This window comes from Dromiciops gliroides, chromosome 3 (genome assembly GCF_019393635.1).
Source record: "Dromiciops gliroides isolate mDroGli1 chromosome 3, mDroGli1.pri, whole genome shotgun sequence".
Lineage (NCBI taxonomy): Eukaryota > Metazoa > Chordata > Mammalia > Microbiotheria > Microbiotheriidae > Dromiciops > Dromiciops gliroides.
The window spans coordinates 655790363-655807020 of record NC_057863.1 but is presented as its reverse complement, the minus strand read 5'-3'; the positions used below and the strand labels follow the sequence as shown (position 1 = coordinate 655807020).

At 44.1% G+C, this 16658-nt stretch overlaps 1 protein-coding gene across 9 annotated transcripts in view; it reads right to left on the bottom strand.

Moving 5' to 3' along the window:
• LOC122751573 (zinc finger protein 883-like) overlaps nt 1-16658 on the bottom strand; it is a 62787-nt gene that overhangs the window by 28910 nt on the left and 17219 nt on the right. For 7 of the 9 annotated variants that reach the window (XM_043998663.1, XM_043998665.1, XM_043998667.1 and 4 more), the window contains exon 2: nt 1151-1246. In XM_043998663.1, the coding sequence (XP_043854598.1) occupies nt 1151-1178 (28 nt within the window). In that variant the 5' untranslated portion in view covers nt 1179-1246. Of the gene's footprint in view, nt 1-593; nt 707-1150; nt 1247-16658 lie in introns of those variants that run through there. The other 2 variants (XM_043998661.1, XM_043998668.1) reach the window with 2 other exon arrangements.

Here is a 16658-nt window from a genome sequence, read left to right as displayed (position 1 = left end):
TCACTAAAGGAACTTTCCAGTCAGATGGTCACCCCCATCAGTCCTCTATAAAAGTACCTGCCAGTCTCCTGCTCGAGATTGGTATCTCAGAGCCACTCTCTCTGTGCCATGCCTCTCTCCCAACGAGAAGTCCAAGGATTTCTTTCATGGTTTCCCTTCCCTTTCCCTTCCTCAGTCCCAAAATAAACTCCCATCTTATTCTAACTGCTTTTGTGTGCAAGAGGGTGTAATTCTTTAAAGAGGAATTCCTAAGGACCCCAACTCTTATCCCCTTCCCTTCTTCCCAAACCCCTTGCCCCATTTTCCCTATGACAGCTGTGTCCCACTTTCTGAGACCCCATTTGGGGTTTTCCTGGCAGAGATACTGCAGGGGGTTGCCATTCCCTTTTCCAGCTCATTTCACAGATGGGGAAACTAAGGCAAACAGGGGGAACTGAGTTCCCCAGGGTCACCCAGATTTGAGCTCATGAAGATGAGGCCGCAGGCCCCAGCTCTATCTGCTGAGTCATGTAGCACAATCCTGGCATACTGTGTGACGCCGAGCTGGGTGAACTCCCCATCCCCACAGCCACCTCCCAGTCTCTCCCACTCACTCTGATGATCTGTCAAGATGGCTTCTCCTCCTGGGTCTTGTGGTGTCATCCTCAGCTGTGACTCACTGGCCATCGTGCATGCTCACAGCTCCCCTCAGACTGCTAGCCCCCCCCACCCCACCCCCAACCCTCAGGTTCTACAGCCACACAAGGATACGAGATCTGGGGTTCGGGATCCGGTGCCCCGGATCCGGGATCTGGTGCTGGGACAGCTCCAGAGGTCGGCTCCCAGCACCCAGGTGCGCGGGACATCAGACCCAGACAGAAGCGGAGCTGAGCACATCCCCCTGCTCTGCTCCCAGGATGGGCTCCGGGTCTGAGCACACCCCCATACCCTGCCCTGCAGCCTTGCTGAGCCCCTTCCCCTACCTCTACACACGCATCCACAAGCAATCCCACACCTACGAGACCCCAAGCACCCACGATCCCCAGCCTCTGGCTCACTCATACCCACATCACGCCCTTGCTCACACCCTGCCTCTTGTCCAGTTGCCCCAGGAACAAAGTTTCCCTCCATCCCTAGCCCTGGCCAGCCAGGGAGATGTCTGCCTGCGCACCTGCGTCGGTGAGAACGCTCCAGTCCATCTCACAGGATCCGCGGCTCTGGACCAGTCTGGAGCATCACTGCGCCAATCCCTTACTCTTTGGGGATCCTGGGAAATAGAGGCGGAGAAAATAATATAGTCGGTGTGAAGTACGTGGACATCAGAGAGGAAGGGGTGGGGGGGAGAGGGGGAGAAGCGGGGGTGGGGGGGAGAGGGGGAGAAGCGGGGAGGGGCGCGAGAGGAACGCGGTTTGGGAAAAAGGTTTCATTAAATTCAACTAATATTTATTAAGTTTCCATGGGGTTCAGGGAAGTCCCCGTGTCCCTAGCTAGGTTGGTGATATAGCATACGCACCCCTGATGAACGAAATGCACAAAGGTATGTGACGAATCAATTCGAGGGGCGCGAGAAAAGTGTTTGGGGAGGTCTGAAAGGGAAAAGTTTTGGGGGGCGCGGGAAAAGGAGCTTTTGAAACGGGTGCCCAGAAATCCAACATAGGTTAAAGAGGCCACACCAAAGGGAATCCACAAGGAAAGACAGAAGGGCAATGGGAATGGGAATGAAGACGAAAAAGAATACACTTTTTTAAGCTTGAAGAGGAGGGGGCGTCCGATTATGCCAAGAGAGCCTTTTATCTCAGTCCACGTAGCCGCCAGGGTGGCGTGTTTGCGCACCTGTCCTAGCCCGCCTCTGCTCCTCCACCTCCGCCCCTTCTGGGTCCCTCCCACCACCGCCCGCCGGCTGCAGAGGCTCCCTACGCCGCGTCCCAGGCTGACGTGGCGGTATTGGAAGCCTTCTCGGCCGCCTCGGCCCGCAGGCTCGTACCACGCCCTCTGGCGGTATAACCGCATTGAGTCCTATGAGAAACTGAAGGCGAGCTTGTCAAACGAAAGCCTTGGGCAAGTACGGGCCTGCTGGTGTACCAGATACTACTGGAAGTGCAGACAGCAAAGGTGAGGACGACACATTGATCTCTTTGGGTCTGAGGAGCCGGAGGAGGAAAGTGACAAAGCAAAGAAGCTGCGAGAAGAACGCCTCGCTCAGTAGGAAGCAAAGAAATCAAAAAGCAGGTTTTCTTAAGGCTTGACGTTACAAATTAAAGTTCTTGAGATGGAAGCAAAAACATGTGATCAGAGGTCCACCAAAAAAAAATGCCAAGAGGGGACAGAAAGGTGATAAAATAATGGAATTTGGCAGAGGCCCAGGGGTCCCACCTGATTGATCTAGTATTGTTTAAGAAACAATCATTAGGGGTGGCTAGATAGCACAGTGGATAAAGCACCAGCCCTGGATTCAGGAATACCTGAGTTCATATCTGGCCTCGGACACTTGACACTAGCTGTGTGACCCTGGGCAAGTCACTTAACCCCCATTGCCCCACAAAAAAAAAAACAAAAAACAAACAAAAGGAACAATAATTAGATATGGGCCATACCTGGCCTGTCCTGAGTGCCATAAACTGCTGATGTCAGCCGGGGAACCACTCTCTGACATCCAGCTTGAAGGTCCTCCCTTTTGGGGGAGGGAGAGTAAAAGTAGAAAAGGGAATGCTCGCTGAGGGGAGCTTGTCTTTTCCTGTCGGTGAGCTTCTGAGAGCTGACTGGAGAGGGGCTGCCCAGCTGTCTCCTATTGAAACTATGGCCCTCAGACCCCACAAGGCCAGCTCTTTGAATTAGCTGAGCTGGAAGCAAGTTTGGGGATTGTGTCAGTCTTTGCTAGAGCCAGGGAGCTTATCCATTTTTCTCTTGTCCTTGATTTTATTCATTTCACCTTTGTTATATATTTTATTCCCATTAATAAAACCTGATTTGTTTGTGTAAAAGAGGCGGTTAATCTCCTTGCTTATTGGCCTGGGAGAAATAACTAAAAAAGGCAGTTTGGAAGGGAGGAAACTTTGGATCTAGAGGTCCCTCATTATTTTCTGAACCCCAATATTAAGGCAAGCCACCCAATTAACTCTCCCCATATTAAATTTGGCCCCTATACCCAGCTTAACTGTTCTACCCGAAACCCCCCCTAGTCACATAAGCCTTGCGCACCCATGCCCTGCTCATCAGAGAGGTGCACACAGGGCCTCAGAAATGTTGGAGCTTCCTCTGCTCAGCCCCCAGCCCCAGGAGCACCTGGCATGGGGCTCCTCACAGACTGGGGCAGCCAGTAAATGAGCTGGCTCAAGGGAGTTCCTTCCTTACTCTGCTATCACGGTACCAGAAATCCAATTGAAGAATTTTTAAGGAAATGGGAGATTTAGGCCTGTTTATAGGCCACTGGTATAGGGCAGTATGTAAGTAAGAAAGGGCTGAGCATTATAGTGAGAGGGGAAATGATTGTGATCTGTTCTACTAGGAAGATTGGGGGATATGCAATTACAGGAGGTTCAGGCCTTGGTGAGAAGAAGGAACTACCTCATCAAAAACTAAAATAAAGAAGAGCACGGAGGAATCATGGCAAGGAATTGTGTGATCTAAAGAGGAGGGGGAAAAGCTCATTAAAAAAGGCCTCTAGGGGGCAGCTAGGTGGCGCAATGGATAAGGCACTGGCCTTGGATTCAGGAGGACCTGAGTTCAAACCCAGCCTCAGGCACTTACTAGCTGGGCAAGTCACTTAAACCCCATTGCCCTGCAAAAACAAAACAAAACAAAAAAAGGCCTCTATTGGGGCAGCTAGATGGCGCAGTGGATAGAGCACTGGCCCTGGATTCAGGAGTACCTGAGTTCAAATCCGGCCTCAGACACTTAACACTTACTAGCTGTGTGACCCTGGGCAAGTCACTTAACCCCAACTGCCTTACTAAAAAAAAAAAAAAAAAAAAAGGCCTCTATTTTCTCAGTAAAAAAAAAAAATTGCAATAAAAAATGCAAGATAGGTAGCTTCTAATTGACTATATGCATGAGAAAGAACCTCTCTTTTTCCTGTTTATTGAGTTGTCCTATTACTTGGTTTTCCAAGTACCATATTATATATACATTGTGTGTCAAGATAATGGAATGTGATAGGTGAGATTTAGCAGATATTCGAGGCCCACCTGGAGACTGAGTTAAATTGATTGAATTGGATAAGGCAACTGCCTGTTGACTGCTTACTAGATTGTAAGCACATCTGGCTGGTATTTAAGGGAACTTAAGAAAGTAATTGTTCTCAGAAGCTAACAAGTTTGAATTTTGACCACCTTAGGGCCCAGTGAACCAATCAGCTTGAAGAACCTCCCATTTCTGGGAGGGGAACAGGAAGGAGGAATGGAATGATGTGGAGAGAGCTTGGCCTCTTTGGCTCCGAGATTGGTGTGGGGGCAGTTGACTTCAGAAGTGGGAGCTTAGGAAGTTTAAGATCACCAGGTTATAGGAAATCTGTTCTCAATCTTTCTCTTTCTTTTATTATCTTTCAATAAACCCTTAAAAAACCTAAATTCGTTTATCAGTGATTTTAGTTTCCCCCAAAAAAACTGGGGGGACAGATTAGAACCCACATTTAGAAATTTAAATTACACAGTTATATGCAATAAGTTCCAGAAAAAATTAGGTCTTGAACTCTGCTATAGAATTGTATTTTGCTGCCTCCGTTCGGCTTCATTTACTTTGGCAGCGGTAGGTGAGGGAAATTGTAGATTAGGTGGCACCCAATAAGATCAAACTGAGTAGAAGTTAGGAAGTACTGTTCTCCATTCTGGAGAGCAATTTGGAACTATGCCCAAAGGGCTATGATACTGTTCATACCCTTTGGCACAGTAATTCTGATGTAGGAGGCCAAAAGGGGCTAATAGAAAAACCTAAGACCCAAGCTTTAATTCAGACTTTCAAAGGGAGTCAGACCCCAGTTAATGGATAAGTTACAAGTCAAAATGCTAGGTTCTCATACCCACCGTGATCAACATCCATATTGGACCAGAGGGGGTCAGGTCAAAAAAACAATAAAGGAAATAGACAACCTATAGAAATTCTAATGAAAAATGATTCTATTTTGAAGCCAGCCATGGGAATCAGAAAGAGACATGCGCAGAAAAGGCCAAATTTGTCCCCAGATTCACCTTATGACGTGTAAACCCCCAAAACACACCTCCACTGAAAAAGGTACCCACCTCAGGGGTTGGCTTAGGACTCCCAGGATTATTATAATGAGACTGATAATCAATTTATCCATACTATAAATATAACTGTCTTTCTTTTCACTATTCAAGAGCTATCTTTCCACTTTTCTGGTTCTCTCCCTGTGGTCACCCACAGTATTGCAATAAAACTTGGGAAACTGAGTCACTGAGTCTTGTAATTCTTTGGGGATGACTCACAATCAATTTGACCCCAAATTCTAGCCCACATCATTTGGTGCCCCTTGTGACTTCAAGTCCCAGACTCAGTGGGGTGAGATCTCATTAAGGTAAGTTTGGAATCTGCCTTTAACTCCTGCACCCAGGTTTTGGGCTCATTTGGGAGTGTGACCAGCTCACCAATATTTCTCGTTGATCCAGGATCAAGCGATTTACCCTGAAGGATTTCATTTTTTTCCTGAAAAAGGAAAGAAAGGAATTGCCCTGTTGGCAAGACCCAGCAAGCAGTCTGGGGAACACCCTGGATTGGGTTCTTTGCTGCTTTAATGGACACCCATGTTGATGCAGGTATGGTGTTGGTAACCTCTGGGAGGTTACAGATGAGTCAGGAAATTTTGACAAATTGGGAGAAGGGAGTAAGGAGAAAATTGGATGTAGCCAAAAAGAAACAAATGACTTTAAGAGAAAGGAGAATTCCGATAGCACTGACCTGGAAAAGAAAATGGGTGGTGTTTTATTGCAATACTGTCTGGCCACAGAAACCCCTTGTTTGGCTCTTGGGTTCCTCAGGACGGAGTATGCATTGTGTTTTTCTCCTCTGTTGCCTCAGAAACCTCAGTCACATTGGGTGGGCCCCCAAGGTCTGAGGTAGGATTTTTCTCAGGTGTGGTCTTAGCCCAACCCACCTTAAAGGGACAGGGAGAGAAAACATTCTGCATGACCCCTTGGGTGTATCCTTACAAATTAGGACAAAGGAGAAAAAGGGGGGAAAATTGGACATGAGTGAAAAGAAACAAATGACTTATTTGCAAGAGAAAGATTTAAGGTAACAGACCTCCTGATTGCTTGTCTGTGTGCGGCTACTAGTCGGCTTGTTGTCTTGTGCATTTATGTCTGTCAAATGTTGTAATTGTGTTGTATAATCTGTGGGTAATTTTTGGTTGTACCCCCATACCCTTTCAGAGTGATGGCCAGGCTCTGAAGGTGGGGGAAGGGAAGTCTCTGACTTCTAAATATCTTTACAGGTGTGTGTCTACTTAAGAGTTTTAATTTGGAATTGGGATGTAACTTCTTTGTTAGGCATTAATAGCCTTAGATGAACATTGTAAAAGATGGTTTGAAAATGCTGCTACTTAAAAATCTTTTGTAGTGGAATGGTTAAAAAATCAGGAACTATTTGTAATGTGTAAAAGTTGTAATGAAAAATGATCTCTAGTTGAGCGTGACTTGTGCCGCTGCCTTCCCCCCCCCCCACCTCAGGTGCTGGCTGGCTGAGCAGCACCAGAGCTATGAGTGGGTGAGTGAGAGAGAAAATGTTTAGAAAATCTTTTTTTTTTTTTAAGTGAGGCAATTGGGGTTAAGTGGCTTGCCCAGGGTCACACAACTAGTTAAGTGTTAAGTGTCTGAGGCCGGATTTGAACTCAGGTACTCCTGACTCCAGGGCCAGTGCTCTATCCACTGTGCCACCTAGCTGCCCCAATGTTTAGAAAATCTTAAGAAACTGTCCAGAGTATTTTAAATTATTGGTAAAAGAAAAAAGAAAGAAAACTGTGCCATTTTGTACTGACTGTTCAAAGAATTTGGAATCTTGGAAAAAAAAGGGGGAGTATATTTAAGGTGCACTGCCACTTTAAGTGCTCACCTGTCATTTCAAGGTCTGTGAATTCTGGAAGAAACCAAAGAGTACTGTTAAAGTTTTAAAGTTATTTTAAAATTGATGTGTATGTGTTAGAATTGTGTTAAATTTGTAATTGTGTTAAAATTATTGGAAAAAAGCAATTGATGGTTTTAACAAAAATAGGTATATTAGTTGTTTCCTCTAAGACAGAGGAAAGCATTGGAAGCTGGTAAATCATTACACAGAAAAAAGGCCTTCGAGACTTCTTTTAATTTGTAAACTTGCCAGAAAAGAGCTGGTAACAAGGAATGGTTTTGCTGAGGATTTATAAGGTTACTAATTGTACAGAAGTCATTTCTAATGATTGATCTTTACACCAAGATAAAGTTTAAACCTGAGAAGAAGGAAAGAAAAACCAAGCAACATGTGTGTGTGTCCTGGTAAATCTTTTTTGCTCATTGCAATTTCAAGAGTAGAGGTTTGCTATTTAAGATAAAATATTTTGGGACTGTAATTTATGTTGTTTTGAGTTTTGAATTCAGGTATAATTGTTTGGATGGTTAAGCCAGTAATCCAAGTACTGGAGAGAACGCCACAAATCAATGCCACAAGAGGGAATGTGCTGCTTACAGGTGGAGGTATCTGGGAAAAAGCTGAGAGGACAATTTCGGACTCAATCCGAGGTAGGCTCCTTCTGGCTCATTATGTTCCTACTGAATAGGAAATGTTTCCCCACCTGGCTATCCCTGAATTTGGCTGTTATTGTATGACTGGTGGTCACTTGTAACTTTTACCTGAAATCAAACAGAGCTAAGGATGCTTTATCCTGGCCTTATAATCAAGTCCCTGATTTTTCTTTTATAGCAGATTTCTGTAATCAGAGCAAGTCGTCAGTAGAAGAAATGAGCACAATGCAAGTATGTGAGATCTTACTGTTTTCAGTTTAAATGTGTGCTCACTTTTTGTGTCAAACAACAAGGTATATTAATAGTCAGGTTTGCCTTATGCCTGCTAATGCTTACATGGTATTATGATAAGGTTAAATTAACTGGGTATTTTGGGGGTTTAGAAGAAAGTGAAATTCTTCCCTATTATAGATGAGAGGGAGGGTGGTAACTAGGAAACATAGTTATGCATTTCAGGTTTTATCATAAATCTGCCCAGTGAGATCTCTGTTATGTACTGCCAAGGGCACCGAGCTACCAACTCCATAGTACAAGGGAATCACAGAGCAGACCTTGCTGCTGGATTAGTTACCAGGTCCATTCGCTGGTCCACCCTAGCACCGGTCCCCTTGCACCCTATTGTGCCCCAAATGTATTTCCCCTTCCTATAACAAGGAGGAGACTATATCTTTAGTGTTAACTACCACTTGTTTAAACCCATATGTTATCTTGGGCTATTTGGATTCTAGAGTAAGAATGATACTGCCTCTTCTCATATTAAAGTCAAAAGAGGAACCTGGGATCATTTTCTTTGGTGGGTCTGAAAAACTGCTGCCCTTTTGTAGGGTAACTTGAACATGAAGCTATGCTTACAAATTTAACCTTGGTAATGGAATAAGTTTCTAATTCTACTGCATTAGGGTTACAAGAATTGGAAGAGTGCTTGAACTCTCTTGCAAATGTGGTCCTGGACTGAGGCAGAGTCTGTATGGTCCAGAACAGCACCTGAAGTTTGAGCTGCTGTACAGAGATTACCTGGATGGCTGAAACTGGTCACAACTGCTTGCTTCATCCAGTTTTTTCATGGAACTTTTAGATTTATTCTGTATTAGGTCCCTGTTGCCCCTTGGTCTGTTTGTAAATAATTTGTATTTTGTGTTGTGGTTCTTGCATTTGTAACACTAGTTCCTACATCTCCCTCAATTCATAAACCCCCCGTGGACCCTTACTTCACCCCCACTCAGCAGGAAGCAGTAACAGAAGAGATAATCTTCATCCTTTTTCCCGGGGTATATGAAAAGGGGGAATGATGTAGGAGGCAAAAAGGGGTTAATAGAAAAACCTAAGACCCAAGCTTTAATTCAGATATTAGCTCTAAAAGGGAGTCAGACCCCAGTTAATGGATAAGTTACAAGTCAAAATGCTAGGTTCTCATACCCACTGTGATCAACATCCATAACAGACCAGAGCAGGTCAGGTCAAAATAACAATAAAGGAAAAAGACAACCTATAGAAATTCTAATGAAAAATGGAGATGTTTTGAAACCAGCCATGGGAATCAGAAAGAGACATGTGCAGAAAAGGCCAAAATTGTCCCCAGATTCACCTTATGACGTGTAAACCCCCAAAACACACCTCCACTGAAAAAGGTACCGCCTCAGGGGTTGGCTTAGGACCCCCAAGAACTCCAAATTAGGATAAGCCCTCCCTTTTAACACCCCTAGGTGGAAAATATTATAATGAGTAGGACAGGCCCTCCCCTGTACCTCCCCAAGGCGGAGATTATTATAATGAGACTGATAATCAATTTATCCATTCTATAAATATAACTGTCTTTCCTTTCACTATTTGAGAGATACCTTTCCAATATTCTGGTTCTCTCCCTGTGGTCACCCACAGTATTGCAATAAAACTTGGGAAACTGAGTCACTGAGTCTTGTAATTCTTTTGGGACAATCAATTTGACTCCAAATTCTGGCCTACATCAATTCCACTACTAGGTCTATATCCCAAAGAGAGCATAGAAAAGGGAAAAGGACCCACATGTACAAAAATATTCATAGCAGCTCTCTTTGTGGTGGCAAAGAATTGGAAATCAAGGGAATGCCCATCAATTGGGGAATGGCTGAACAAGTTGTGGTATATGAATGTAACAGAATACTATTGTGCTGTAAGAAATGATGAGCATGGGGCAAGTAGGTAGTACAATGGGTAAAGCACTGGCCCTGGATTCAGAAGGACCTGAATTCAAATTTGGGATCAGACACTTGACATTTACTAGCTGTGTGACCCTGGGCAAGTCACTTAACCCTCGTTGCCCTGCAAAATAATTAATTAATTAATTTTTAAAAAGAAATGCTGAGCAGGAGGATTTCAGAAAAACCTGGAAAGACTTAAATGGACTGATGCTGAGAGAAGTGAACAGAACCAGGAGAACAATGTGCACAGTAACTGCAACATTGTGTGATCAAATGTGATAGACTTGGCTTTTCTAAGCAGTGCAATGATCTAAGACAATTCCAAAGAACTCATGATAGAAAATGTTCTCCACATCCAGAAAAAAAGAACCGTGGATTCCGAATGCAGATTGAGGGGGCAGCTAGGTTGCACAGTGAATAAAACACTGGCCCTGGATTCAGAAGGACCTGAATTAAAATCCAGCCCCAGACACTTGACACTTACTAGCTGTGTGGCCCTGGGCAAATCGTTTAACTCTCATTCTCCCAACAAAGAAAGAAACAAAGAGAGAGAGAGTACAACTAGCAACTATTAAAATTAAACAAATAAATAATTAGTTTCTGAATACAGATTGAACCATATATTTTCTACTTTTTGGCTGTTTCCCCCCCCCCTTTTTTTTTTGGTGAGGCAATTGGGGTTAAGTGACTTGCCCAGGATCATACAGCTAGTAAGTGTCAAGTGTCTGAGGCTGGATATGAACTCAGGTCCTCCTGAATCCAGGGCTGGTCTTCTATCCATTGTGCCACCTAGCTGCCCCTTTTTCCCCTTTTTTTGAGGTTTTCCCCTTGTGTTCTGATTCTTCTTTCACAATATGACTAATGCAGAAATATGTTTAATGTGATTGTACATGTATAATCCACATCAGATTGCTTTCTGTCCTGGGGAGAGGGGAGGAAGAAAAATTTGGAACTAAAAATCTTATGAAAACAAACATTGAAAACTATCTTTACATGTAACTGGAAAATAAGAAAATACTTTTATGATAAAAAAGAGAAATAGGCAGCAGAATAGAAAGGTTTTCTCAACTCAGACTCAGACTCTGGGCTCAGGGTCAGCAGGATGCTCCAAGTCTCCACCATCAGAGGCCTCATTTCATATGAAATAATAAGAGAGCTCCTTGAGAGCAGGGACTCTCATTTGCCTTTCTTTGTATCCTTAGCACTTAACACAATGCCTGGCACATAACAGGTGCATAATAAATGTTTATGATGACGATGATGTTTGACTGACAACCTGGGACCTGCTTTCTTCCTTGAATGGTCAGATGGCTAAACAGCAAACAACTTGCTATGTAGCACATATTGGAATCCTATCCTTCTAAGCCAATTTCAATTCAATGTGAGGGAGGCTGATCTGGTACTTCCTATGTGTAAGGTACCATGCAAGTTGCTCCTAGAAATTCAGAAACCATTTAGTCTCTATCCTCATGGAGGGAATACTCTAGTATCACAATTTAAATTCTGTTTCAGTCATTTTTTGTTTCCACCACTCCAATTCTTATCTAATTTTTTTAAAAAGTTTATATTTTGGTTTTATTGATATCCCACCATTTCTGTTTCTCCCCCAAGTACACTCAACCTTAATTCCTTTGTTTCATAGTCACACAGAGGTTTCAATCCCATTACTTTTACCTTTCTCTCTGTCTCCTTTTTTTTTTTTTTTTTTTTTTTTTGGCAGGGCAATGAGGGTTAAGTGATTTGCCCAGGGTCACACAGCTAGTAAGTGTCAAGTGTCTGAGCCCAGATTCGAACTCAGGTCCTCCTGAATCCAGAGCCGGTGCTTTATCCACTGTGCCACCTAGCTGCCCCACTCCTTTAACTTTCTCAATCCCTTATCTCCTGCCAATGTAACTTGAATCCCTACAAGTGGTAAAGAACACATTAGTTCACCACACTTGTGTTTCTAATTTATATGCACGTGGGCGCGGCCTGGCCCGAGGGTCCAGTGAGAAAGAAGGGTTTACATTCAGGAGGGGGGGGTAGTGAAAGGGGGACGGCGTAGATATGGAGGGGGAGAAGGTCCATTGGGAGGAAAAGTGAAAGGACGTAGTGAAGACTGAGAGAGAAAGGAGACGGGGCTCAGGAGCTGTAAGCGCAGGCGGTAGCAGCAACAGCAGGAAAGAAAGTCAAACACAGTCAGGTCGTATATTTCCCTTTGTATTTAATTCTAAGTTTGTTCCATATAAATAAACCCTTTGCTGTTACATTGAACGAGGCTTCCTAGTCTTTTTTTCTTGTAGTCTGAGAGAGGTAGTGGGGGAAGGGGCAGGCCCTTACAGGTTGGGTCCCCATACGGGGCTTAACGAGCCTGGGGCATTTTTTAAACCCCCTGGCAGATAGGCCCTACAGACTGGCTTAGGCAGGTAATAGCCAGCTATAGCTTTACCAGCTATAGTGTTACAGATAGCCAGCCAGCCGGGAGTTCACAGACTAGGCCCCAATTAAAATAATTTTTACAGGTGGCACAGTGCATAAAACACCAGCCTTGGATTCAGGAGGACCCAAGGTCAAATCTGCCCTCAGATACTTGACACTTACTAGCTGTGTGACCCTGGGCAAGTCACTTAACACTCATTGCCCCACCCAAAAAATCTGCCAAGAAAAGAAGGCTGAACTTTACTCAGGGTACAAAAAGGAGTCACAACCTTTTTTTGAGAAAGAGTTGGGAGTGTGAGTGAGATTTTCCCCAACCCTTAGAGGCTGTGATTCAGTGTGTGAGAGTTGTAATGACGCCCCCTATTGGGAGGAACATTGTGAGCTCTGGCCTGAGGGGAGACCAGGTGGCTTAGAAGGTCGGTTCTTTGCTGTCAGGAAGTTATGTTTACTGGTGGGTGCTGCCAGCCAATTAGCTTGGGGCTGTGTGTATGGATGGCTGGAGGAAGCCAGGGAGGAGGGCTGGCTTTCTTTTTTGCCCGGGAAATTGTGTAGAATAGAGCAGAGATGCTAGCTCCCTTGGATAGACAGATGAAGGCATCTTGGCCTCTTTCTCTCTTCTCACCAAATTCTTATGCTCTTTAATAAATGCTTAAAAGTCTAAACTCTTGCTAAAGCTTCTAATTTATGGCAACCCCTCATTAGATTTTTAGACAGTCTAGATAGAATTTTAGCCCCTTACAGATGGTGACATTACAAATGTGCTCTGAGTATTCTTTAATGGCTTAAGCTAATGCAGAAAATAGCAAAGAAATTGTGTAACACGTTCCTATTGTGAACTTGTCTCTTGACTCTCTCCTTTCATTGTGGTTAAATGTCCAACCAAGGTATTAAAAAGAGTATCTTTGGAAGCCAAGATAGCAGAGGAAAGGCAGTGATCTCTCAAACTCATAACACGATCACTCCAAAAAACATCTAAATGATGCCATAGGACAATTCCTGGTGCAGCAAAACCCACATAAGAATGTGCTGAAATCATCTTCTAACCAAGAACAGCTTGGAAGGTCAGAAGGAGGGAGCTGCTGTGCTGATACAGGAGTGGAGTCCACCCCCACAGTCACCCTGACACAGATCCAGTCCCAGGAAGTCCTCACCAGAGAAGAAGACCCCCAGAGCTGAATCACCTGAAGCTCCAGTGTCTTCTGGAACTAAGCTCACGGTCTGATGAGTGGGCTGAGCCCTGGGCAGGGGGGAGACTACAGGGGTCTATGCTGGTGCTGAGGCAGAACTTGGATTTTACACCCCTGCTGAGAACCAGGAGGTAGGCTCAAGTAGCAGTGGCCCAGCTGGGGGAGGGGCACAGGCTCGTCGGAGCTAACAACCACAACACACAAAGCTGGTTGATTAGCAAATTGGTCTTGGGTCATCTAAGGACCAGGGAACAGGCCAGGCCAGGGAAGAACCTGATTCTCCTTAAATCATACCACCTGGGACCTACCGCAGGCTGGAATCAGTGCCCCACTTTAAGGAGCTAAAAGTTAAGGAAAAGAAAGGCAAGATGAGCAGACAGAGAAAGGTGAGGACCATAGAAAGTTTCTTCAGTGACAAGGAAGACCAAGGGGCACCCTCAGAGGAAGATGTCAACGTCAGGGCCCCTATATCTAAAGCTCCCCAAAAAATACGAATTGGTCTCAGGCCACAGAGGTGCTCAAAAAGGACTTTGAAGATAAAGTTAGAGAGATAGAGGAAAAAATGGAAAGAAAAATGAGGGTGATGCAGGAAAGACATGAGAAAAAAGTCAACAGCTTGAAAAGCCAAATTGACCAAATGGAAAAGGAGGCACAAAAGCTCACTGATGAAAATAAGTGCCTAAGAATTAGGATTGAACAAATAATTGATTTTTTTTTTTTTGCGGGGCAATGGGGGTTAAGTGACTTGTCCAGGGTCACACATCTAGTAAGTGTCAAGTGTCTGAGGCTGGATTTGAACTCAGGTACTCCTGAATCCAGGGCCAGCACTTTAACCACTGTGCCATCTAGCTGCCCCTGGATTGAACAAATAGAAGCTAGTGACTTTATGAGAAACCAAGACACAATAAAGTGTGATAAAATAATGGGATGTGGCAGACACCCAGGGGCCCCACCTGAAGATTGATTTAGAATTGTGTGGTAAAATATGAAAGTTTTTAACAGTCGGTTAGAATAACTGAAAGACGCCAGTTTTTCAAGGACCACCCTTTTGGGGAGGAGACGAACAGTCTGCCTGCTGCGCACGTCAGACTGTCTGCGGGACTCGACTTCCGGGGTGGAGAGAACGGAAGTGGGGCTTTGGCCTGCTTGGCGGGACTCCTGACGGGGCGGCACAGACGGTCTCTCTCCAAAGGTGGCCTTTTCGGTTTGGTGAGTTTTTATAAGGAATATAGACTAAGCTTAGACTTAAGACGATTTGTATTGTGTTTCTACTTTCCTATCCTTCTAATCAACATCACCTTGTGACTACCATAACAATAAATAAAAAGGTCTATCTAGAAAACCAAAAGCTTCTTCCATTTACTAGTTTGGGAGATAAATTAAGGGAAAGGTTAAGTAGGGGAGATTTATGATCTAATATCCAATTTTAAATCTCACAGTTTGGCGACCCCAAAGGGACCTTAAGGACCCTCCCACCCTCCCTAGTTTGGCCATAAGCCGGCTAATTCGGTGGATTTTCCAAATACCCCCCCCACGGACTTTCCCTTTGTCTAATCTCCCTTAAAGACTTTAAGCCTCTAAAAGCCTTGTTTTAAAGGAAAAAGCCAGCCCAGTTTAAAATATGATCGAATATGTCATTTTCCCTTTGGTTTTTTCATTTTTTTGCATTGGAGCATGTTGGGGTACCATACTGTCCAAACTTAGACATCTAGTTTACTCGGTATTCCTTCATTGTGTTATAGGTCTCCTCCTCACTCACACAGCAAAATCTTTTTGGTATAATGGTATGAGTGTAACTGTCTCCACTGAAAATGTGTTTAATATTAGTAGGAATTTTATGCCTGCAGTTGAAATAAATTGTAATACCATACTCACGATAGCTCACATGACTATAACTCTCATTATGGGTATTATCATAGTTGTAATGTGGGAAGAGATTAAAGGTAGACCACGTGGCGAGGGAGACACTAAGATGGCTCCCTCTGCTGAAGGTAACCCAGCCTCACCACGTGGCGAGGGAGACGCTAAGATAGCTCCCCCTACTGGAGGTAACCCAGTTACAGAAACAGATATTGGCCAGTCTTTAGAATCAAATCAGCTGAAACTACTTCCCTTGCAGGAAGATATAGAATTTAATAAAAAGGGAGTATCAGTTCAGGTTAGAAAATATCACCCCTTTACAGCAACTGACTTGAGCTCATGGAAAACAATCTTCCCTAGTTTTGAGAAACATCCAAATGGTGTAGTTTCACAGTTAAGGACTATATTTAATATATATCAACCCACTTGGGCTGATGTTACTTGCCTTATGGAAACTTTACTGTCCCCAACTGAGATGACAGATATTATCTCGGCAGGAAATGCCCTTGTTGCGAAGGGTAAGGCCGATGAGGAATGGCCTCTAAAGGATCCAGAGTGGAATTATAATAATGACAGGGATTTCCAAAGATTAAAGGATGCTAGGGAAACACTTCTGAAGGGAATGGAATTATGCTCTAGAAAACCCGAAAACTGGACGAAATTTATGAGCACATTTCAGGAGGCTAATGAAAGACCAAGCAGATTTTACGATAGGCTTTGTGAGACCGCCAGGCAATACACCAGATTAGATCCAATTGATTCAAAAGATTCTTATATTATTCTCAACATGTTTATTTGTAATTCACTGCCAGAAGTACGCAAATATTTTCTGACCCAATGTCCAGATTGGAGGAGCTTAACAGCTGATAGACTTAAGGAACTTGCAAATTATGTCTTTGACTCACGTGAGACAGGTCCAGATCACCCCAAACAGAGCATTCTGGCACCGGTGATTCCTAGTCAGCCATGTGAACACCAGAACAAGGGCACTAAGGTGTGTTGTTCCAGTCAGCCATGTGAACACCAGAACAAGGGCACTAAGGTGTGTTGTTCCTGTCAGCCATGTGAACACCGGAACAAGGACACTAAGGTGTGTTGTTCCTGTCAGCCATGTGAACACCGGAACAAGGACACTAAGGTGTGTTGTTCCTGTCAGCCATGTGAACACCGGAACAAGGACACTAAGGTGTGTTGTTACTGTCATAAGGAGGGGCATGAATTGAGAGAATGTAGGACTTGGAGAAGAAATTCTAATTCTAATTACAGGCGAAATCAAAATAGGAATAGATCTTTTCGGAGGAATACAGAAAGGC